Genomic DNA, 24,397 nt, shown 5'->3' on the forward strand with positions numbered 1-24,397 from the left:
TCGCTTCTAGGCTTATTAATGCACAGCCCAATTAGTCCTCTGAATGTGCCAGTAGCCAGGACAGGTTAAGTAAGAGTTTCCATAGCAACTAACAAATGTCATCCTAGTGATGAGCAGAGGGGGCTTAAGTGCTGGCAGACTGTCCGCTCCCTCTCTGACAGCTGCTGCTAACAGTAGACAGTCACTTGGAGGCTCGATGGGTGGTAATTGGAAGGGCAATGGAGAGCCCATGCCACCATTATCACCCTGCCTTCTCATTTCATTGCCGTTTATGCTGCATAGTGGGCTCTCTTGGTGACGTATTGGGGGTATTTTCCTGGCTTTGGCACTGCTGTGGGCATAAATTTTGCCCCAGATATACTATGGGTGCTATATGAAGTTATGTAGTTTGCTTGAAGTAATAATTGTAGTTCCAGTATGTCAGGTTACTCTTTAGTGACATATTCCACATGATAGAAGGAACTGGAGGGTCACTTTAAGATCAGAACGGATAATAGTAGCATGAAAGGAAGCAATGAAATGTAAAGTGTGACTGTTCCTTACCTACACCGAATACCTCCAGGGGCTGGTTATAAGGCAAACATGTAGGCAATCCATACTAAGGAAGGTAGGCACACTTTGCCCCCTTTTCTTGGCAAAGGGGCTTTTTGGTATCTGTTTCTTATAAAACCTTGCAAAGACTAATGGCTAAACTTAATCCCTCGCTTTGCTTTTGGCCTTTTGTGCGCAGTTTCTGTTTTCAGCACAGAAATGTGGCATTGCAGACGGCGCACCATCAGAAGGCTGAGGCCTACGACTTCTCAGATGTGGAAGGACCATTGTCTACAATCTCTGATTCACTCGCAAGATGGAACTGGTCATGTGCATGTTCTAGAGATTTCAAACTTTTTTTAAATATTGAAGATTTTTTTAAAAATATATATTAACTATACAAGTCCTGACAAAATAAAGGGAGTATGCCATATGTTTTGCTGTGTGATCTGACAGCAGCATGATGTAGGGGCAGAAGCCCGGATTCCTGTCACTTAATAGACTGCTTGCTGCAGTTTTGATAAGTATTCCTGGTTCTCTGTTGTAGATGTAGCAGTGGTTGGAATGGTGAGCTGTGTATAACCCTGTCCACATCTTGATTGGCAGCTTCCTGTGTTCACTGTGCATTCTCAACAAGCTGCCTAAACAGTGGTGAGGGTGGAGTTACACAGAGTAGCCTGACTGCTCTGCACATGAGACCTAGTCCTGCAGTGATAATCTCCCACTGATAAAACACTGATTGTATTGAAGCTACAGCACATAGCCTAATATGTGACACATTCCTGGACTCTGTCTGAGTCCCCACGTTATGCTCTCAAATTACATACCAAAACCTGCTGACAGAATTCCTTCAAGCATATGGCCAAGATGGACTAATGATTTAAAAACACAGGGGGCAGCCCTAGATTTATATATTTATATATTTTGCATTTTTAAATTTTTTTTGTATTAGTTAATTTATAGCCGCTCAATGTTTTATGATTGTTGACTTGAGCTTTTTTTTTTTTTTTCTTTAAAGGAAATCTGACCTGCATATATGAAGTATGTATGTATGTATATATATATATATATATATATATATATATATATATATATATATATATATATATATATATATATATATATATATATATATATATATATATATATATATATATATATGTGTGTGTGTATATATATATATATATATATATATATATATATATATATATATACACTCACTCTGCATATATGAAGGCCTATCTGTATCTCTAGTTCCTCGCCCTGTTTCTCTTTATCCTCTACTCCCTTGTGTATTACAAGAGTTGCATAACAAGAATGCTGCCTGAAATTGCTCTTCCGGCAGTAGCAGCCATGTGTCGAAATCGATATGTTAACCTTTTTGTCTCCAGCATTGACTATTGTAATTTGTACATTATGTACACTCTGTTTGTCCTTTTGGTCTTCAGATCTGTAATTGTGTTGTCTATGTTTAGGCCTCATTCAGATGCCTGTGATCTTCTTTCTACACATTTTCATCAGTGTTTTGGATCCTATTGTCGCCAGAGTTTGGTTAGTGTCAGTAACCATCATTGTTGCATCAGTAATTTTCTCACAAATAAAAGCAAAAAAAAATTGCAAAGCTTCCCTTATCTATTCCAGTGTTAGTAATGATAACACACATGTGCTGTCCGTGATCTTCCTAGACCTATAAACTAGTATGGATGATTTTGATCCACGCATCAGATCAAAAACACCTATTTTTTTTTTTCTTTGCAGACATGTGAACACCCACATAAAAAAATAAAAATGCAAATGTTTCTCTTATACTTTTCCTCTGATTATTTATCTCCTGGTTTTGGCTGACAAATACTGAAATACTGACCAAATACTGAAAGTGTTAACGTGACCCAACAGCCATGCTCATGTGATTATACCAAGACATTTTGGTTTAAACTTGAGAAAACCACAAAAATAAGTTTCACTTCCTGCTGTACTTGCATTTTTCTCCTTCCCCCCATGATGGCACCATGGAGAGAGATGATCAGCCCATGAGGGACAGGAAACCTACCAATAAAAAGGCGGTACCTCTCTCCCGCATTAGTTGGTTTCCTGTCCCTGATAGGGAACCTACAGTCGATGTTGGAAGACATACCTGAGGATCGTTGTGAGATGCCAGGCCCAATCAGACCGATCCAGGCAGCGGGAGTTCACTGCATCTGCTGATGTGGTAGCCTGAGGCGCCACCGCTGGGGTCAACGGACCTTCAGGATGTGCGGGGAGAGGCTGCAAAAAATGATCCGCAGGCCGCCTCTCCCAGAGCATGTTCCTGGACTGTCCCATGGTCGTGTCGCCTTAATGACACGAGCTAGCCCTGCAGGGCATTACTGGGTAATCCAGTGGGGCGCACGTTCGGGGCTCGGTTACATAAGAGGCCGCAATGCATGACTGGGTAATCCGGGCACACGGTGTTCCCTTTTTAGGAAATTGGACGATTTGGGTCAGGTGGCCAGGGGAGGTACCGCAGGTATTTAGGCCAGAGGGAAGCACTAAAGCATTGCTTCTAATGGAGCTCGGGCGATGTTCTCCTCTGACCATGAGTAACCAGTAGCATCCGGAGGTGCAGGCTCTGCAGGCCCAGTCACCTCACCATCATCATGAGCTGCGGCAGCAGCAGCAAAAGAAGCGGGGAGATGGAGACCCTTCCCATCACCATGAATGGGGTAACAGTGGAAGTGGCCACTCGGGTTTCCAGCACAGCAAGGGCTCCAGTGTGGCGTCAGTCGTGAGAGAGAATCCATCTTTGGGAATGGTTCCTCTCCAAATCTGGTTCCCTTCCTTCTGTCAGGATGGTAAGTGAGCTTCGCGAAAGTCCACTTTTCTTTCCCTAAAAAGAGAAGAAAAAACAGGGGCCCTAATTATAAAAGTACAAGCAAATCTAAGCATAGAATCTGTGCACTCTGAAAAGAAGAGTTACCCACTACGTGGGAAAAGAGATTCTGTAACTCCTGCATAGAGCTGACAATCTGCGAGGACAGGTCTCTTCAACAATCGGGAAAGAAACGGCGTAAAACCAGAATAGATACAGGTCCCCTGATCCTGGTTCTAGTAGTATAGGGAGTGAAGGAGGTGACTCAGATACATCCAGTTCAACGTCATCATCATCGTCATCTTTCAATGGGGGTAGATGTGGACGCAGCAGTTTAGGCAGTCGAAGCCACCATAGGTTTGGTGCACCCTCGGCCCAAGAAAGGACATTGTTTGGTGGGCTAGAGATTAAAAAAAGAGGAGGTCCTTTCCATTGAATGAAAAAAATCCAGTCGTTGTTGAAGATGGAATAGAAAAAACCATAAAGGAAAGGCCTTCTTACTCCTCAAAAAAAAATTTGAGGACCCTGTTTGCTCATTCTGGGAAAAGGCAACAAAGCTAGACGTGGCAATTGCCAAAGCCTCCAAAAATTTTGCCCTTCCCTTTGAGGATATGGGGATGTTAAAAGATCCCATGGACAAAAAAGCAGAATCATTCCAGAAGGGTTCATGGGAGGCGGCCAGGGGTGGGCTAAAACCAGCAGTAGCTGCTACCTGTACAGCCAGGTCTTTAATGGTCTGGCTGGATCAGCTGGAATCACAGCTAAGGGACAACCTCTGGAGCCACAATACTAAATTCCATACCCGTAATGAAGGAGGCTGCTGCCTTTCTGGTGGACGCATCTGCAGACTCGGTTAGGTTAGCCGCTAGATTGGCATCCTTTTCCAACGCTGCCTGGCGAGCACTCTGACTCAGGTGTTGGCCAGGTGATCGCCAGACAAAGTCAAAATTATTTCCATCCCCTGCGAAGGCAAGTTCTTGTTTGGCCCCACGTTGGACGATATTCTGGATAAAGCAGGGGATAAAAAGAAACGCTTCCCTATCCTCTCCAATCAATCCTATAAACAGTCCTTTCGGAGTAAGAGATTTATCCAGAGGAATCCCCCCAAAAATCCCCAGGATAAGTGGGAAGATAGAAGGGGTAGAGGCAAGGGGTTCATGTTTAACAGGGGCCCCATTGACAATAAAAAGCCATCCCAATGAGGATTTTCCCAAGGTAGGGGGAAGGTTCTTTCTCCCGACCTGGGACAAAATAACCAACAGTTCTTGGATATTGGACCTGATAAAATCATGCCTAAGACTTTGTTTCCATTCTCCTCCCCATCCATCCTTCATAGTGACTCCTCGAAGATGCTCGAAAGAGGAACAGCTAGCCTTAGAACAGGAGATTCTGGGTCTAGTGGAGAAGGCAGTTCTTCAGGAGGTCCCTCGCCAAGAAAGAGGCAAATTATTTTACTCCCCCCCCCCCCCCCCCCCCCATTTCCTAAAGAGAAAACCGGATGGGACATTCAGAACGATTAGAAACGCAAGGAAACAGAACAAGTGTCTGAAAGTGCAATCCTTCAAGATGGAGACAAAGTCATCCGTGAAAATGCTATTTCCTCTCTGTTTCATGACTGGATTTAAAAGGACGAGTACTATCACGTCTCCATCCACAAGGACTATCGGAAATTTCTCAGGTTGTCAGTCACTATGCAGGGTGTGACAAGTCATTACCAGTTCAAAGCCTTTCCATTTGGTTTGGCCATAGCTCAAAGGGTGTTCACCAAGGTAGTGGAAGAGGTGATGGCATACTTAAGGGAGCAAGATATCCTGATCGTTCCGTACCTAGACTACTTCTTGATAATAGGCAACTCCCCCCCCCCCCCCCCCCCCCCAACACTGCAAAGGTTAGTTAGAAAGTCATGAGTTCCTTAACCAATCTAGGCTGGCTTTTGAACCTAGGGATATCCAGAATTGTGCCAAGCCAGGTGCAAGAATACCTAGGCATCATACTAGACTCAAACAGGAGTTTCACCTCCTGGTAAATAAGGTTCAAAAGATGGTAGAGCTGGTTTCTCGGGCAAGGGATCTCTCCCCTCTACAACCTTGCGGAAGGCGATGTCACTTCTAGGGTCCATGACATCCTGTATCCCGGCATTTCAATGGGCTCAGGTACATACCAGAGAGTTACAGTGGGAAATATTGTCAGCAGAAAACTGTCTAGAAGGATATTTAGAAGGGCAGTTAACCATATCATCGAAAACGTCTCTCTCGCTACAATGGTGGATGAGGGTAGACAATGTAACTTGGGGCATCCCTTGGGTAATACCAATTTCCCAGGTCTTAACAACGGACGCAAGCCCCAGGGGGTGGAGGGCTCACCTGAACAACCAGATATCCCTGTGGGTCTAGACGGAGGTATTAAGACCAGTGTTCTCAAACATGAAAGAACTGTTAGCGGTGAAGTTCACCCTCTTAGAATTCTTGAACACCCTTTGGTCACACCACGCCAGAGTATTTTCAGACCACCAAGTAGTGGTAGCTTATTTGAATCACCAGAGAGGAACCCGGTCCCGCCCGCTTATGAAAGTAACAAAGTACATTTTCCAGCTAGCCGAGGACAACTTGGGATCTCTGACTGCACTCCACATAAGGGGGGTAGAGAATCGCAGGGCAGATTTTCTGAGTCGAACCCAGCTCAGGCATGGCGAGTGGGAACTAGATCAAGCAGAGTTCTTTCAAATTGCAGAAAAGTGGGGGTACCCGGCCATAGATCTGTTCGCCAACAGTCAGAACCGGAAAGAGGACGCTTTCTGCTCAATAGAACCCTTGGGGAACCCCATCGCATTGGACGCCTTCATGATTCCATTGAGCTTACATCTAGCATATGCCTCCCCCCCATTGCCCTGATTCCTGCAGTCCTGAGAAAAATACGGGAGGACAAGACCAGACTGATTTCAATAGCCCCCTTCTGGCCAAGGTGGACCTTTTTTTCTTGGCTGAGGATGATGCCTATCTCCGACCCTTGTGTACTTCCGGAGCTCCCGGACCTTCTGTCTCAAGGCCGGTGGTTCATCTGCAGGTAAAAAACTTGCACTTGACAGCCTGGAACTTGAGAGGGCTCTCCTGAGCAATAGGGGGTTTTCTCCAAACCTAGTTTCCACTTTGCTGCAAAGTAGAAAACCTTTGACCACCAAACTATATGGGAAGACCTGTAAGAAATTCCTTTCAGCTTCGGGCTCCAAGTTAGATGGGGGGGTGCCACTATCGGCCATCTTAGAGTTCCTGCAGAAGGGATTGGAATGAGGGCTGGCCACAAGTACTTTAAAAGTTCAATTGGCAGCTTTGGGGGCTCTGTACATTTACGACCTGGCTGGGAATCAGTGGATATCTAGGTTCATCAAAGCATCGGAGAGGTCTCTACCTTCCCCTCCAGGTGTACTTCCCCGTGGGATTTAAACTTGGTCCTCTCAGCCCTGACTAAACCTCCCTGTCAGAGGCGTTGCTGAAAGTCTTGTCCCTAAAGACATCATTTCTGGTACCTCTTACATCAGCTCGTAGGGTCAGTGACATCCAGGATCTATTGTCCTGCCCGCCTTTCACACAAATTTTACAAGCTAGGCTGGGTCGGTTTTAAGAATAACTCTATCTTCCAAAAGTGGCGTCACGATTTCACAGATCTCAGGAGATCTCCCTTCCTTCTTTTTGCCCCAATCACAAAGATAGGGAAGAGGAAATCTTGCACACACTAGACGTCAGAAGGTGCATAATCCAGTTTTTAGCAGCCACACGGGAGTGTAGGAAGGATAGGTCTCTTTGTGTGCTTTCAGGGTCCTCGGAAGGGGCAGAAAGCATCCAAGGATACGCTAGAAAGATGGATAAGAGACGCCATCACCCTGGCATACTCCTCGCATGGGGCAGCCGTCCTGGAGAAAATAAAGGCTCACTCGAGCAGTGGCGACCTCCTGGGCAGAAAGATCCGGCGCCTCGATAGAACAGATATGTAGAGCCGCTACGTGGTCTTCCCCCTCTATGTTCTTTAATCATTATCGGCTGGACCTAGACTCCTCTTCAGATCTTACCTTTGGGAGAAGGGTTCTGGAATCAGTGGTCTCTCCCTAATGTACAAATCTCTGCAATTCTCTCTGTGGTGCCGTCATGGGGTAAGGAGTAAGACGTGTTTACTACTTACCGATAACAGGATTTCTCAAACCCCATGAAGGCACCCGTACATTCCCTCCATTCATGTGTGGGTGTGCACACTTAGTTTGGTTAATGTTATATTTAGTGGTAGACACGCGGTGTCTCTTAAGCTTCATAGTAATGTTAAATGTTTTTTTTTGTTTATGTTGTTAATCTGAAGTTCCTCTCGTGCTCTGTAAACAACTGATGCGGAAGAGAGGGTTACTGCCTTTTTATCTGTAGGTTTCTTGTCACTGAAGGGCGGGTCTCCTCTCTCCGTGGTGCCGTCATGGGGTCTGAGGAATCGCGTTATCGTTAAGTAACTACGTTTTCTTTCACTAAAAACGCAGCAATAACTGATGGCAAGGTTTTTGCTTTTTTTTTTGCACTTTTTCATTGCTTTCTATGGCTAAAAAAGATGCAAAAACACTAAGGGTGTCTGCATACGCTGCGGAATGCTCTGCGGATTTTTCCGCGCAGATTTAGTAAAATCTGCAGGTCAGAAGACCTGCAGTTTATCTGCGGGTTAGCCTGTGGGTTTGCCCTTCGGCTTATCTCTACAATGGAGCAAATGGCAAACCGCAGCGGAATCCACATAAAGAATTGACATGTCAATTCTTTCTGCGAATTTGAAACCGCAGCAAATCCGCACAGAAAATTCTGCAGCATCTGCACTGCGGTTTTCATTTTGCATAGAAAATAATGGTACTATACAACGCAGCAGAAACTGCTGCGGATCCAGGGCCAGAATCCGCAGCGTCTGCACACACCCTAAGTGTGACATGTTGCCGATTTAACCCCTTAATGTCCAATGACGGACACAGTCATCGGACATCTCCACTGCTTTGATGAGGGCTCCGGCGCTGAGCCCGCATCTCAGCTGGGACATGTCAGCTGTTATGAACAGCTGACATGTGCCCGCAATAGGCGCGAGCGGAATCGCCGTCCGCTCGCGCCTATTAACTAGTTAAATCCCGCTGTCAAAGCTGACAGCGGGCATTTAAATAGCATTTCCGGCCGCTGGGCCCCCGTCACGTGATCGGGGTCGGTGTCATGTTGCCTGGACTATCAGAGGTCTCTGAGACCTCTATGGTTGTTCCAGGCATATGGCTTTCAGTGCCACCCGGTGGTCGGCGCTGAAAGCACAGCAGTAAATCTGCTACATATGGGCAATCTGCTCATCGCCCATATGTAGCAGACTGATCGGGTTGCGCATGCTTCTAGCCTCCTATGGAGGCTATTGAAGCATGCCAAAAGTTTAAAAAAAAACAAAAAAAAAAAAACCTAAAAGTTCAAATTACCACCCTTTCGTCCCAATCAAAATAAAAAAGTAAAATAAAAATCCCACATACACATATTAGGTATCGCTGCAATCAGAATCGCCCGATCTATCAATAAAAAAAGCATTAACCCGATCGCTAAACGGCGTAGCGAGAAAAATTCAAAACGCCATTTTTTTGGTCGCCAAGACATTGCATTAAAATGCAATAACGGGCGATCAAAAGAACGTATCTGCACGGAAAAAATAAGCCCTCACCCGACCCCAGATCATGAAAAATGGAGACGCTACGGGTCTCGGAAAACTGCACAATTTTTTTTTTTTTTTTTTTTTTTTTTTTAAAGCAAACTGAATTTTTTTTCACCACTTAGATAAAAGAGGACATAGACATGTTTGGTGTCTATGAACTCGTAATGACCTGGAGAATCATAATGGCAGATCAGATTTAGCATCTAGTGAACCTAGCAAAAAAGCCAAGCAAAAAACAAGTGTGGGATTGCAATTTTTTGGCAATTTCACCGCACTTGGAATTTTTTTCTCGTTTTCGAGTACACAACATGGTAAAACCAATGGTGTCATTTAAAAGTACAACTCGTCCCGCAAAAAATAAGCCCTCACATGGCCATATAGACGGAAAAATAAAAAAGTTATGGCTCTGGAAAGAAGGGGAGGGAAAAATGAAAATGCAAAACCAGAAATGCCCCTGGTCGTTAAGGGGTTAAAAAGCAACAGATTTCCAATTCAGTCAGAAAAAAAGGTCAACATGAGAGGGAAAAGGATTTTCTCAGTGCTCACTAAAGTATCACAGGACCACAAGTCCACTTGTAAATGCAGGCAAAAAAAGGAAAAACCAGCAGCAGGTGATTTCCATAAAAATACAAATGTGGTCTTTTTATTTAATCCATTGCTTGTAAAAAGATAAAAACATAGGAGTCATTAAATGTCAGGGAGCAAACATCCCCTTTTAGGTGTGCGGGGGATGTTTGCCCCCCTGACATTTAATGACTCCTATGTTTTTTATCTTTTTACAAGCAATGGATTAAATAAAAAGACCACATTTGTATTTTTGTGGAAATCACCTGGTGTTGTCTTTTCCTTTTTTGCCAAAAAAAAAATAATAAGTGTGCATGAGATTTCGGAAATTTGTACTGTAAAAGCAGCTTTTAATTTGCATTTTAAAAACGTGGCAAAAACGCATGGTTTTTATGATGAACTATGTTGCTTACCCTGTGTGCAGGCAATGCAGTAGCTTAGGTCTCTAACTTATGTAACTCACTATAAGTGTTTATAACCATGGATGTCTAACCTACTGCAGTGCCCTGCACATCGGGTAAGCGACATAGCAAATCAGAAGAACTATACTACATTTCTAATTGCAAGGAGGCAAAAGGGCAGCAACACCCAACATTTTTCTTATTATTTATACCTACGTATCCTTATTGTGACCTTTGCCAGATGTGGCACTATGGTGTCGCTGCCCTTGTGACATCAGTCCCTTTTTACACCTTGCATTTACTTTTCTGTTTTTATGAAATTACTACAATAAAATTAATATTTTTTTATATACTCTGGTGTCCATTCCTTTTTTCGGTTGTTATGATTATTATGGATGAGCTTTTTATGACCGGGACTTTTCTTTCGTTTTTTTTTGGGGGGTTTTTTTTTTACATTTCTAAATGGAGGTATTTGCTAATATTATTATTGCACCTATCACATATTGGGATGGGATCTTGGAGATGGGAATACTCCTTCAATCTTGTGTAGGTTCACTGACTTAGGGTCCCGTTACACATAGCGACGCACCAGCGATCCCGACAACGATATGACCTGGTCAGTATCGCTGGTGCATCGCTACATGATCGCTGGTGAGCTGTCAAACAGGCAGACTCGCCAGAGATCAGGACCAGTGAGAACGCGGGTAACTAAGCGCGTGCGTCGCTTAGTTACCCGCTGTGTACCCTGAAGATCAGCGTGCTCGCGGTGGAAGCTGGTATCCAAGGTACCGTAAACAGCGGGTAACTAAGCGCGCACTGTAATTTCTCATTTGTCACTAGACAGATATTTATAAGCCAATGCTACAAATTAATTGATCACTTGGTTTTATGCACAGTTACCCATAAGACCATCTTTGTTAGCTGATAATTTCAGGCTTCAACACCCTCACTTCCCCCACATGTTTTTTGCTAATGGTCAGACCAAAAAGGCTGGTGTGTGCATTATGGTGAAACGTACAATAGCATTTCAATTGTTATCACAATATGCTGACTCCGTAGGTAGATGCTTGACAATCACTTGCCTGCTAAATGGAGAGGTGCACATGTTGACAAATGTATATGCTCCCAATGAAGGCCAACACAAATTTTTGAGAACTACCTTTAATGATATCTCTTTAAAAGCGAAGGGTAGCAATATCATATGTGGTGATTTCAATCTCCCCATGAATGCGGACCTTGACTGCTCTTCAGGAAGGAAGAGAACTTGGAGGGGTTTGAACCTCCTATCCCATGAATTTCACCTGCATGATTTTTGGAGATACTCACACGCATCGGAAATAGATTATACTTTTTATTCTCCTAGGCACTCCACATACTCCCGTATCGACTATTTCTTAATAGATAGTGCGACCCTAAGCAGGTGTCTAAATGCCACTATTGGCCTAATCGCCTGGTCTCACCACGCTCCTGTCTCTCTGACCCTTGCTCTTGCCCACCAGGCTGACCCTGCATTCAGGTGGCGTCTTCATGACTCATTGCTGCTGAGGGGGGAGGTGGTTGATAAGGTTTCCTCGGAGCTGGAGGGCTACTTTCAAATAAACGATAATGGGGAGGTCTCTGATGAGACCCTTTGGTCTGCTCACAAAGTGGTGGTTAGGGGGGTTCTCCTACAGCAAGCTTCATATTTAAAGAAGAAAAGAGAAGCCAGTAGAGAGGCTCTGCTCTCCCGTTTACATTATTTAGATGCTATAAGGCTGCACATACGCCCTCCGTCTCTGAGGAGATCTCCCAAATTAGATTTAAATTAAGGGAACATTTCCTATACAAATATGCATACAATATGAGGAAACTTAAAACTAACTTATATGCTACCGGGGAGAGGGCGGGAGCGCTTCTAGCTCGCAGAGTTCGTAAACTGGAGGTCATGTCACAAATTGACCACATATTGGATGAGCAAGGTAGAGCCCTTAGGAACCCACGGGACATAGTGCAAGGCTTTGCTCAATATCACTGCCCTCTATAATTTAAAAGATGATGCCTCCACCCCTCAACCTGACCAAACATCTATTGATGCATACTTAGATTCTGTTAATTTGCCATGTATTACCATTGACCAATTAAATTATTTAAACGCCCCCTTCGCGGCAGCAGAAATTCAGCAGGCGATTAAACAGACTAAACTTCATAAAGCCCCAGGCCCGGATGGCTTAACGAATGATTATTATAGGACCTTTTCTCGGCAATTAACACCATATCTACAGCATCTGTTCACACACTGGAGAGACGCTGGTACTGTGATGGCCCCTAATTTAGAGGCCACTATTTCCACTATACCAAAACCGGGGAAATCACTCACACATCCCGGAGATTTCAGACCCATTGCTTTGTTAAATTCAGATGTCAAACTGTTTACTAAAATCATAGCATCTAGACTGAAACTAATTATACCGACTATAGTGTCACCAGATCAGGTGGGCTTCGTTGCAGGACGGGAGACAAATTATGGTATACGACGTATGTTGAATTTGATTAAAATATGAGCTGTCTGGCCAACCCAGTGCATTCCTGTCACTTGATGCTGAAAAAGCTTTTGACAGGGTGCACTGGGGATATTTAAGAGCAATCCTGAAGAAATTTGGACTGTCGGGCCCTATATTATCCGCAATCTGTGCCATGTACTCGACCCCCTGTGCCAGGGTTTTGACGTCTGGCTTCTTGTCCGGCTCGTTCCAGATCACGAACGGTACGAGACAGGGGTGCCCGCTCTCGCCTGTTATTTTTGCGCTGTGCATGGAGCCGCTTGCTGAGCGCATTAGAATGTCGGCGGGCATTTCTGGGATTAGGGTTGGACACGTGGAGCACAAAGTCGGTCTATACGCCGATGTCATTCTATCCTGTGTAAATTTAGAATCTTCGTTTTCTGCGATTATTTGTGAACTTGGGGAATTTAGCAAGGTCTCATACTATAAACTGAACCCCACAAATTCCCTGTTGTTTCCGGTGGCGGTTCCTTGTGCAGCAAAGACAAGGCTGGAGGCCATTTTTCCGTTTAAGTGGATGAGAGAGGGTATTTCATATTTGGGCATTACACTGACGGGTTCTGAGCAGATTGTGGATAGGAACTTTACTAATTTGGAAATACAGCTTAAGAAACAATTGGAACAGCTTCATGCTGTCCAGACCTCCTGGATTGCAAGGATTAATGCCTTTAAGATGATTGTCCTACCTAAAATATTGTACCTACTCCGGTGCATACCAATGATAATCCCTAAAAAAAGAATTCTAAGATTACAAACTATGGCATATAGTTATATTTGGTCATATAAAAAGTCTAGGATCTCCAGGGCCCTAATGTATTTCCCGTATAAAAAAGGGGGACTGGGGGTACCAAACTTGTTAAAGTATCATAAAGCCGCTATAATGACGGGACTGAGAGACTGGTGGCAAGCGGACAGAGACCATAAATGGCTTCAAATAGAAAACTATTATGCTACCGCCAGGTCTACCCGATATATTTTGGAGGCTGAAGCTATTAAAACTACTAAATATTCCCCACTTTTGCCAACTATGAAAGCTGCGCTACATCATTGGAGGACAGTGGTCCCATCTCTTATTAAACTATCACGCCACTCCATATCGTTAAAGGCCCTTGAGATGCATATTCCATACCTTAATCTTCAGTCATGGGTTGCTGCCGGAATTGTGAGTCTGGGAGACCTGTTGGGGAGTGGTGGGTTAATCCCGTTTGACAAACTGGCTGCTGAGTTTCCGGCCACCCGGAGGTGTTTTTACCAATACCTACAAATACGTCATATGTTGCATAATTCACCGGACTCTGTTATTTAGGTGTGAATTGAAAAAAACCCAGTTAACGGTTATTTTCTGCAGCCTGATTCTGGCCCGAGAGGTATCTCATTATTATATAGAGCCCTGAATGACCCGCCGGATAATACAAAACTGCCCTATATGATCAGGTGGGAGCGGGATCTGGGTTTTCTCTCCGAACCTGTTGACTGGGAGGAAGGATTGTGTGAAGTTGTACTGGGAGGAAGGATTGTGTGAAGTTGTACGGATCTCTTCATGTGTGAACCATCTGGAGCAGTTGAAAAAGACGCACCTGAGATGGTACCAGTTCCTGGTCCGAACGGCACATTTTGGAGCTGGTGGGTCTGGTGAATGCTGGAGAGGGTGTGGGATGAGGGGTACTCTTGAGCATACTTGGTGGTCCTGTCCGGTGCTCCAGCCTTGGTGGAGGGGTGTTGATTTAGTGATCTCACAAGTCTTGGGTATCCAGATGACTCTGACCCCAAGCCAGGCCATTTTACACATTGGACTGAATGAAATTCCTCATATTCTTAGAGGTACGCTGTCACATATTTTGATAGCTGCTAGAGTGTTGACAGCGGCTAGATGGAAAGATCCCACCCCCCCAGAGGTTGCAGGACTAATTGATAGAATTAACACTCACTGCCAGCGTGAACTAGCACTAGCTCACTCGATGACCGCCATAATAAAAAGACAGAACATTTGGCACCCCTGGATACATAGTAGACTCTCCACGGTTGCCCCGCTCCAGCCTGCTTAGCCGTATATAATTAAGATGCCGGATATTAGATATTAGATGTTGGATGTTGTTTGTTTTCTTTCCTTTTTGGAATATATTACTGTACTGCAGAACACTGAGACTTATTATGTGTACTTGCTGTTACACATAGTTCTATCGATGCTCCTTTACTGCCAAGCGAGCAGGTTTTCCCAACGGGAAAAATACGCATCAAAAACGCAACGTGTGAACATAGCCTAAGAAGCCTAGGAAATCAAGTATTGCTGGAATCAGGGTCTCTGCCCATACTTTTTTAATTTAACAATGGGATTACATAGTCAGAGGCCTCCATGTATTGTATATGTCTCTATGGGACATTTTATTAGGCATTGCCTGTATGACAGACCACATCACATTTTTGTGCAGTGTTTGGCTTATGATTTTGTACCCTTTGCCTTCCTTTAGTGGCCTACTCCGTCCGCCACAGATAAATAGTTCTACAAGCCTCTTCTCTCCATGTCCTGCAGATCGTCACCATGGCAGTGTGGATTCAGGCGCAGCAGCTCCAGGGCGATGCCTTACGTCAGATGCAGGCTCTGTACGGACAGCATTTTCCTATAGAAGTCCGACATTACCTATCACATTGGATAGAAGCACAGTCCTGGTACGTGTCGAATATCCTATGATTAATCTGTTGTCTTCTTCATTCTATGAGGGAAACCAAACTAAAATACATTGTAATTGTGTGCTTTGCTTGTCTCGAATAATGTATGTATGTTTCATTTTTTTAATATTTCATTTACATATTATCTCTTAGCATAAATGATTTTTTTTTGTGTGACGGTGGTCTCATGGCACCATGGGAAAAGACTAGATAATAGCCAATTTAGAGCTGCCCCTAATAAGAAAAAAGAAACTGTAAATAAACTCCTGCTTAATCAATAATGGTCCCATGGAAATAAAATACTATGCATACTCTACTTTGCAGCAGCGCCAGTTAGGCGGTAGATGGAAAGCGGAGGAGGAGGGAGGAGCTCTGCCACTGGCTCCTCCTCCTATCTACATAGAATCTTATCAGTAGCAGCGGCTATCTCCTCTCTCAGTAATGGGACAGTCGGTCTTCACCGAATACAGATTTTACTTCAGAATTGAGAATTTTGATAAGGATCAGTTCTGACAGAGAAAAAAGCAGATTTCTCTGATGAGATATTATACAAAATTGATTATATTTATGTGCAGTATTGATTTATGAAATAAGAATTAAAGCAACAGTCACTCTTTAAATTGTATGAACAGTGCAAAACATTAAGCATGTAAAGACGACAAAATGAATAATATAAGAATATGTAATTTACCAGGGACTCTGTGGACCCAGAGAACCCACAGGACAGTATGAAAGCCACACAGCTGCTGGAAGGGCTGGTACAGGAGCTACAGAAGAAAGCCGAGCATCAAGTAGGCGAGGACGGGTTCTTACTGAAGATTAAACTTGGCCATTATGCTACACAGTTCAAGGTAGGATGAGAAATGACCAAATTCTGTAAACTATATAAATAATCCAGTAGTTTATGTATCCACATAATATCTACATCTTAATGTTCACATACAATATGTATAAAAATGTTATAAATTTTTGAGAACATTGAATTTTATATCCTGCAACGATTATCCATTACAGTGGCATTTAACTTGCTCAAAGATGTGCGTCATTGGCTCCACCTATGGGGCCCCCCTGTTACGTGATCATGGGGCGCCAATGGGTTGGCATCACAATGCGGGGGGTCTGCTGGAGGCACCTGTGGTTGTCATTGCTGAACTGCTATGAATGCCGCTCCATGGCCGGTGTTCAAAGAAGATGAGCATTTTTGATACACATAGCATGGCTTCAGTCCTGCTATGTGTAGCACAAGCGATCGGATGGTCACTGCTTCAAGTCTTCTAAGGCTGGGTTCCCCAACTCCAGTCCTCAAGGCCCACCAACAGATCATGTTTTCAGGATTTCCTTTGTATTGCACAGGTGAAGCAATTATCACCTGAGCAATACTAAGGAAATCCTGAAAACATGATCTGTTGGTGGGCCTTGAGGACTGGAGTTGGGGAACCCTGTTCTAAGGAGACTATTAAAGCAGTAAGAAATAATTTTTCAAAATATATTTTAAAAATTATAAACGTTCAAGTCACTCCCTTTCTGCCCCATTCAAAATAAAACAAAAAAAATCAAAATAAAACAAAATAAAAAAAGTACACATATCTGGTATCGCTACGTTCAGAAATGCCCACTCTAACAAAATATAAAAAGAATTAATCCAAATGGTAAACGGCGTAGCGAAGAAGAAAAATCAAATCTCCAGAATTACAGTGTTTTGCGGATTTTAAGAGGCACCGGATTATAAGACACACCCCAAATTTTGAGCTGGAAAATAGAAGAAAATGCTTTTGGTTTTTTTTTGTTTTCTTTTTAATAAAGTGGTGGTACCTATAATCCATGTGCCTTATTGCTTACCGGGGGTGCTGGCTGCGGTGAAGCAGGGTCCCTGCTGGAGGAGGCAAGAGTGGCACATTGATGCAGGCTGGGATGAGGGAGTGTTCCGATGTTCGCCGCTGCAGGAGAAAATGGCTGTGGTGCTGGAGGAGGGCTCCATCGGCATTTTGTGAAAGCCCAGAGCCCCTCGTATATCCATTACTGCGATGCGGTGGCCTCTGGGAAAATGGCTGCCGGGGCGGCGCATGCTCAGATTAACATCTCGGCAACGAGATCTCGGGATGAGATCTCGTTGCCGAGTTTTCAATCCGAGAAACATCATCTTATAATCCGAAAAATACGGTAAGTTTTTTTAGTTGCTGCAACATTGCAATAATGTGTGATCAAAACATCATATTTGCCCCAAAATGGTATCAATTAAAATGTTAGCTCGGCTTGCAAAAAATAAACCCTTACCGGCGCACAGATCCTGAAAATATGTGATGCTACAGGTTTTGGAAAATGGTGCCATTTTTTTTATTTTTTTTTATTTTACACACTTGTTTTTTTTACTACTTAAATAAAAGAAAAAACTATGCATATTTGATATTTGCGAACCTACAAAATCATAATGGCAGGTCAGTTTTAGCATTTTGTGACGGGGGATAAAAACAATGCGCTGTGGGAAGAAGTCAGTGAAAACGGATAAACCCAAGGTGGTAAAGGGCTTAAGCTCCAATACTAAAACTTAGAAGTGTGAAATGGAGTTCACAGTGTGCCTTTTTTTTTTTTTTTTTTTTTTTTTTTTTTTTAAGTTTTAAAGCATTAGGGTGAAGTGAGCCCTACTTGATGATCATAATAAACATGGGGCCGCTACCTTTATTGTGTACAATACATATGGAAAAAATGAGAGATTAGTTGGTGGGGGGTAACAAGTATTATAGCTCAGCCCAGTTCATTAGCTGCTGTTTAGGGCACTGTAGTGAAGGGGTCACGATGCTCCAGCAAGTTAGTTCTGCGGATCTGTGGGTTATAAAGGGGTAGACATACACAAATCAAACAAAGTTAAGTTGGTGATTTTTCTTATTTTAAGTTTCTAAGTAAAGTAACAAGTTTTTTTTCATCCTCCTTGTAGAATACGTATGAAAGGTGTCCAATGGAGCTGGTTCGATGCATTCGACACATCTTATACCACGAGCAGAGACTGGTGCGTGAAGCATCAAATGTAAGTCTACATCTAAACCAAAATCCTTAAAGGAATATGTTCGCTTTGTTTGTGCTCCATTTGCTCCTCAAGGTGAATTTGATCAAAATGGTTGGATACATTTACTTACCATTGTGACATATTATTTTATGGACTCTGATTTCTCCTGCAGTCGAGTTCACCGGTTGGCGGTCTTGTCGATACCATGTCTCAAAAGCACCTCCAGATAAATCAGACATTTGAAGAACTGAGACTTATTACTCAGGATACAGAGAATGGACTGAAAAAGTTACAGCAGACACAAGAGTATTTCATTATTCAGTATCAGGAAAGTCTGAGAATTCAGGGTAAGTGCCCTTTACACCTGATCCAGTGAACTGCTCATTATATGCTACAATAAAATGTTTCTTTAAATTTTAGAATTTAGGTACGTTTTCAGGGAATTGCTTAAAGGCTATGGACCCTTTGACATAGAAATGATAACTTTAAATGGTTACCTATTAGTTATTAAATTGGCACTAAGTTTGTAACTTTAATTGCAGTTGGCTGCCTGATCCAACTTTCATATTTTGCTCTTGTGTTAATGTATTCCTCATTAATATAACCTAGATGCAAGGTTTGTGTGTATCCAGGGAGAGAAGAGCGTGTAAAGGGAGAGAGATCCATCAGGAGATGGAGCTTTGATGGATTTGTAACATTTTAGGAGATCACTTAGCTGGATAAAAGACTTACAGGCACTCTGCAGTAGCAAATGTTAGAAGAAAATGTTTAATGATGGCTATTTAGGAAATTGTGGAACTTTGCATTTAGGACAAAAATTTAATAATAAAACGTTTGCGAAGGTGTGTTTTACATTTTATGTAACCTAATATATTGTACCCTTTTTTTTTTTTTTTTTTTTTTTCTTCCCTTATTGCTAGGTCTGTATTTATATCCATCCATTCATCACTATTTATGTATATTTTGAAAATAAATCGTTGCAATTTTTTAGAGATTACTTTCCACGCGCTTGGGGTCCCGTCACACTAAACGATGCACCAGCGATCCCGACAACGATACGACCTTGTTACCCGCTGTGTACCTAGGATACCAGCTCCCAGCACGAGCACACAAGTATCCAAGCTACACAGCGGGTAACTAAGCGATGCGCGCGCTTAGTTACCCGATATTTACCTTGGATACCAGCTCCCAGCGTCTGCTTACAGCGCTGGGAGCTCACTGATCGTTGCTCTCCCTCTGCCACACGCAGCGATGCATAAATACCTTTTTTATATCGGTTCAGATGTATGTAAACTGCCGCTGTCCGGTCCGCTGGGCGGGGCTTATTCAACTGCTCCCCCCCCTCCCTGTCTTGCTCTACGTATTTCTTCTTGTGTAGAGCAAGACAGGGGGGGTGGAGCAGGTGAATAAGCCCCGCCCAGCGGACCAGACAGCGGCAGTTTACATACATCTGAACCGATATAAAAATGGTATTTATGCATGAAAGGTGCGGGGTCAGGGGGAAGCAAAAGTACTAAGAGAATCCTTATGTGACACACAATTGAATGATATTATATGATATCTAAAAAAAAAAAGGGGTGACAGATTCCCTTTAACAGAAGCTCAGGCAGAGTGGCCAACCATAATCACCTGAAGAAAATAGATTTGAGAAAAGAAATTCTAGATGTATCTTGTATAAATAATTGAAAACAAAAATACATAGTTGATGCATTTCCTTCAAGCACCACTCCACCAGTGGGTTTTTTCAGCGCTGAAGTGGCACTTTAAACGTAAGTTCGCTGCCCCGAGTCATATACTTATCCTCCAGCACCTTCACCGTTTTTCCAGGCTGCTGCGGTCATGCGGCACCATCTTGTGAGCGCAGCTTCAGACTGGCTGGAAATCAAAAGCTATGTCACAAGCTCTCAATACAAGTCTATGAGAGCCAGAATGAGACCAGAACAAGGCTCGCACAGACTTCTATAGAAAAGTGAACCTCTGCGCCACTCCATGAAACACTAGAGCTGCCGTCAAGTCACTTTTCTTTGGAGACCGACTGGCATGACGCTGAAAAAGGATGAAGGCTGGGGCAGGGGAATTACATTTTAAAGTACCCTCAAGTGATGCAATTAAAAAAAACCGCAGTAGTGGTGCTTTAACTTGCTTTCCTACTATTTTACAGCTCCCCTGATGTTTCGTTGTCAAGAACACATATTGTACAGCAAGTTATAATTGAGATCCAAACTGCTGAAATTTAAAGGCAACCTGTCACCACTTTTTGGGCTTTCCAGCTAAAAATATTTGAGTGTCAGCTATGTGTTCCACAACTAGTTCTGAAACCCCCTGACTCCCCATGTATCACCCATAAAAACCTTTTTTATTTGTCCCGCGCTGTATGTTCATCTGTTCGGTCCAGTCCGATGGGCTTTGCCTCTGTTCCGTCACTCTACCCCTCCTCAGCTTTCTTCTCTGTGAAGATCGCAGATCGTGTAAAGACTTTGCACGTGCGCAGTGAAATGTGACCTTGCGCGTGCGCAGTATGCTTTGCCCAACTGAGGGCAAAGCTGAAAATCAGCAGTGCTCATGGCCGCGAAATATTTCCGGGACATAAGAAACAACTGCGTATGCCGGCGCATGCGCACTACTGATTTTCGGCTTTGCCCTCAGTTGGGCAAAGTATACTGCGCACGCACGAGGTCACATTTTAATGCGCACATGCGTAAGCTCTACACGATCTGAGATCTTCACAGACAAGAATGAGTACAGCAAGCCGAGGAGGGGTGGAGTGACAGAACAGAGATAACACCCATCGCACCGGACCGAACAGATGAACATACAGCGCGGGACAAATAAAAAAGGTTTTTATGTGATACATGAAGAGTCAGGGGGTTTCAGAACTACTTGTGGAACTCGTAGCTGACACTCCAATTAAATTATATTTTTAGCTGGTAGGCCAAAAAAGTGGTGACAGGTTGGTTGCCTTTAATTAGCCAAAAGGGAAACTGCTAGAAATACCAATTTCTCCACAGCGATGGCATGCTTCTCATTTTATTTTTACAATATGTTCTGCGCATGTGCTCGGAAACTTCCCGGCACATGCATTAGGTGCACTCTTAGGCCGTCATACACCTGACATAATTTTTTTTTTTTAGAATAATTTAATTGACATTGTTCTCCAAGGGATGAAACTCCTGAAGTATAACTCCAGGGTATCCATTTTAACAGAGCCTGAAAGTCCACATGATTGATCTGGTAATCTTCCCCTAAAAAGTACTGATCGAGTAAATGGAAAGTCAATTGATTATCCTTTAGCTTAATTTATTTGTTGCGATCTTTGTGAGCAGATGATCAATCATTTGTAGTCCTTCATTCCCATACAGTTTCATTATTATTGGCAGCACATTCCCTGTTTACATAAGGACATGTGCTGCCAACTTCTAGAAATCTGTGTCCATGTAAAAGATGCGATCAAACTGCATATGAGTTTTTGCTGTTTTGGCGGGACATGTTTACACAGGACAGAGATTTGGAATGAACACTCTTATGTAGTTTTGGTTTATTATTGAACCCTTTCACGCACCCTGCCATCCATATACATCAGTGTTGGGGTGCTCATGTACGGAATGAGCTAGGAGCTCAGCCAGCATCTGCCTCTAACAGCAGTGACTGAAGCTGACTACATTTGCTGTTTTTTAACAATTTTGATGCCGCTGTCAGTCTGTGATAACTGCCTTTAAATAGTTCAGTTGTCTGTATTCCCATTCTACCACCACCTTCCAGCTCTTTGGCGTTTTGGGGGCTACTAACCCCATAACCGCCATCTTGTGCTCACAAGAAGCCCAACCTCTGGCCTGTGGCTGGGCTTTATTGAAGAACGTCTGTCTCTATGTGAAAAATAGATTTAAATTTACTAAAAAAAAATTTTTAAAAATGTGTGTATATATTATGTATGTTTTTGTTTCACTTTATTTTTTTTAATTGACCAAAGGGGAGGGGTGCAATTTTATCTCATACATATATTTGTATATATTATAGTGTTACCATTGCGCCTCTCCCCTTTGGCCAATTTAAAGAAAAAAAAAAAAAAGAAGCAATTTTTGTTATTGCAGCATCCGTAAATAGCTGGACCATGAAAATATAGTGGTTTGATTCAATAGTGCCCCACACCCTGCAAACAGGAAGCATAGGAACGGGAATGCTCCTGAAGAAAGAACATCAGACAGTTGTTTAGCAGGATTTTTGAAGGGGACTTAGCCATCATGCTATCAATGTATCAATCAGTGGGGTGAAGGATTGGCCATCAATACTCCATGCACTACAGATTTGCTTGTTAACACGTGAACATATGAACACGCAATGCAGTGGCTCATTTGGGAGTTAATTAGCGTGACTGCAGGAGTTTGTAGATATCTCAGTGGCAATTGATATTTTCTGTGCTGCACAGACTAAAGTAAACTTAAAAAAATCACTGCTCTGTTACTGAAACAGACTGAAAGAATTAATTCCAATCGCTGTCTTCTGAATACAGTGTTTTTCATTGAGCGTCATGTTCCTGAGCGCATGGGAGCTCGGAGACATGCTGAGATGCTTTATCTACTGGTGGGTTACCATTAGATTACTGTTACCATCTGTGTATGGGCAGGGAACACACTACATTAGAATGCACTCTATAGCACTGCTTACATGCCTATGCCTATTTATCCTTTCCTTTTGTCAGTTCTGTATATTTTACTTAACCGCCTTCAGCTCTCTCTCGAGCTGTGGCGACTTTTATGAATGAATAAAATGATAGGTCGATCAGGGTCTTCACCGCCTTTATCTTTATCGTTTCAAACCGTTGGGGCGGTTTGCTGTTCTTCGCCTTGTTTCTTCCATTGTTCTGACCATTATTTCTTTCTCCATAATTGCTCTTTTCGTATGATGTGTCCAAAGTAGGCAAGTAGTACCTTGGTGATCCTTGCTACAAGTGATATGTATTGCTTGATTTTTTCCATAATTGATGTTTGTTCTACTTACCATCCGTGGTTTGGTTAACATCCTTCTCCAGCACCACATTTCGAAGGCATCAATTCTTCTATCTTGTTTCTTTATCGTCCAGGTTTCACATCCATAGGTTACTACTGAAAAGTCCAAATAAGGCTATGTGTACCCGTTGCATTTTTGGTGTGTTTTAGCAGCTCTTTTTTTGCTCAGAAATGGGCCAAAAATGCTAAGGAATCCTTATGCCAGCTAATTCAATGAGAATCCTGAAGCGCTATGCACATGATCAGTAATTTTCCTTAAGTATTGGCAATGCGTTTTTTTTTCTGCAACATGTCAATCCTTTGTGCGGATTTTTAGTGTTTTTCACCCATTGACTTCAATTAAGTCTGTCAAATCCGCAGGTATAAAAATGTTTGCAGATTTGTGCTGTTTCTGTTTACATTTTTTACAGACTTCCTATGGCGTTTCCTATGCTGTCATCTGTGTGACAGCATGGGTAACACTGGCGCAGCTGTTCTAATTGGCGGCATAGTTACCTCCAGTAGATAGTTACTGCTGTCAGATTGCTGCTGGGCCATGCTGTCAAATGTCGGCGTTACCCGCGGTAAAAAGCTTGCCACAGGTCAGCATGCATCGACTGATGAGAGACTACTCCTCCCATCAGGCTACATCTGCTGACAGTGATGCCGGGAGCCACTGATAGAGAAGTAGTCTCACGGCAGTTGATGCCTGTGCTCAAACCTAGAAAAACCAAAACAAAAAACATCACCATATACTCACCTGACCGCCGTGTCGCACTGTGATCTCACGTGACTGCTCTAAATGGCCGACGGCGATACACTGACAGGAGTGTCATCGTTCCTGCAGTGTATACCGCTGAGCTGCTGTGAGAGAGGTCACACGAGTTCATCAGCTGATGAACTCCGGTAAACTTTCTCACTGCAGCTCAGCGCTACACACTGCAGGAGCAATTACTTCCTGGGTCAGTGTGTAGCCGGCTGTTCTTGAGAGCACAGTCACATTAGTGACTGCTCTCCTTCCTCAAGATCGTCGTGGGACATTATGAATTATCTTCTCGGCAGACCGGTGAGGAATATTGTGGTTTATTTTATTTCTCCTTCGCCTCATTGGGGGACACAGATACTGTGGGTGTATGATTCTGCCGCTTGGAGGCTGACACTAAGTGAAAAAA

General features: G+C 43.2%; 1 protein-coding gene across 1 annotated transcript in view; it reads left to right on the forward strand.

The window, feature by feature from the left end:
* The window catches only part of LOC141086374 (signal transducer and activator of transcription 5B), a 247,273-nt gene that overhangs the window by 156,368 nt on the left and 66,508 nt on the right, over positions 1–24,397 (forward strand). The window contains exons 3-6 of the mRNA XM_073572342.1: positions 15,106–15,242; positions 15,937–16,093; positions 18,175–18,264; positions 18,416–18,590. Of these exons, the coding sequence (XP_073428443.1) occupies positions 15,115–15,242; positions 15,937–16,093; positions 18,175–18,264; positions 18,416–18,590 (550 nt within the window). The 5' untranslated portion in view covers positions 15,106–15,114. The remainder of the gene's footprint in view (positions 1–15,105; positions 15,243–15,936; positions 16,094–18,174; positions 18,265–18,415; positions 18,591–24,397) is intronic.

Source organism: Dendrobates tinctorius, unplaced genomic scaffold (assembly GCF_039654945.1).
Source record: "Dendrobates tinctorius isolate UK_male_01 unplaced genomic scaffold, ASM3965494v1 ptg000032l, whole genome shotgun sequence".
NCBI classification, from domain to species: domain Eukaryota; kingdom Metazoa; phylum Chordata; class Amphibia; order Anura; family Dendrobatidae; genus Dendrobates; species Dendrobates tinctorius.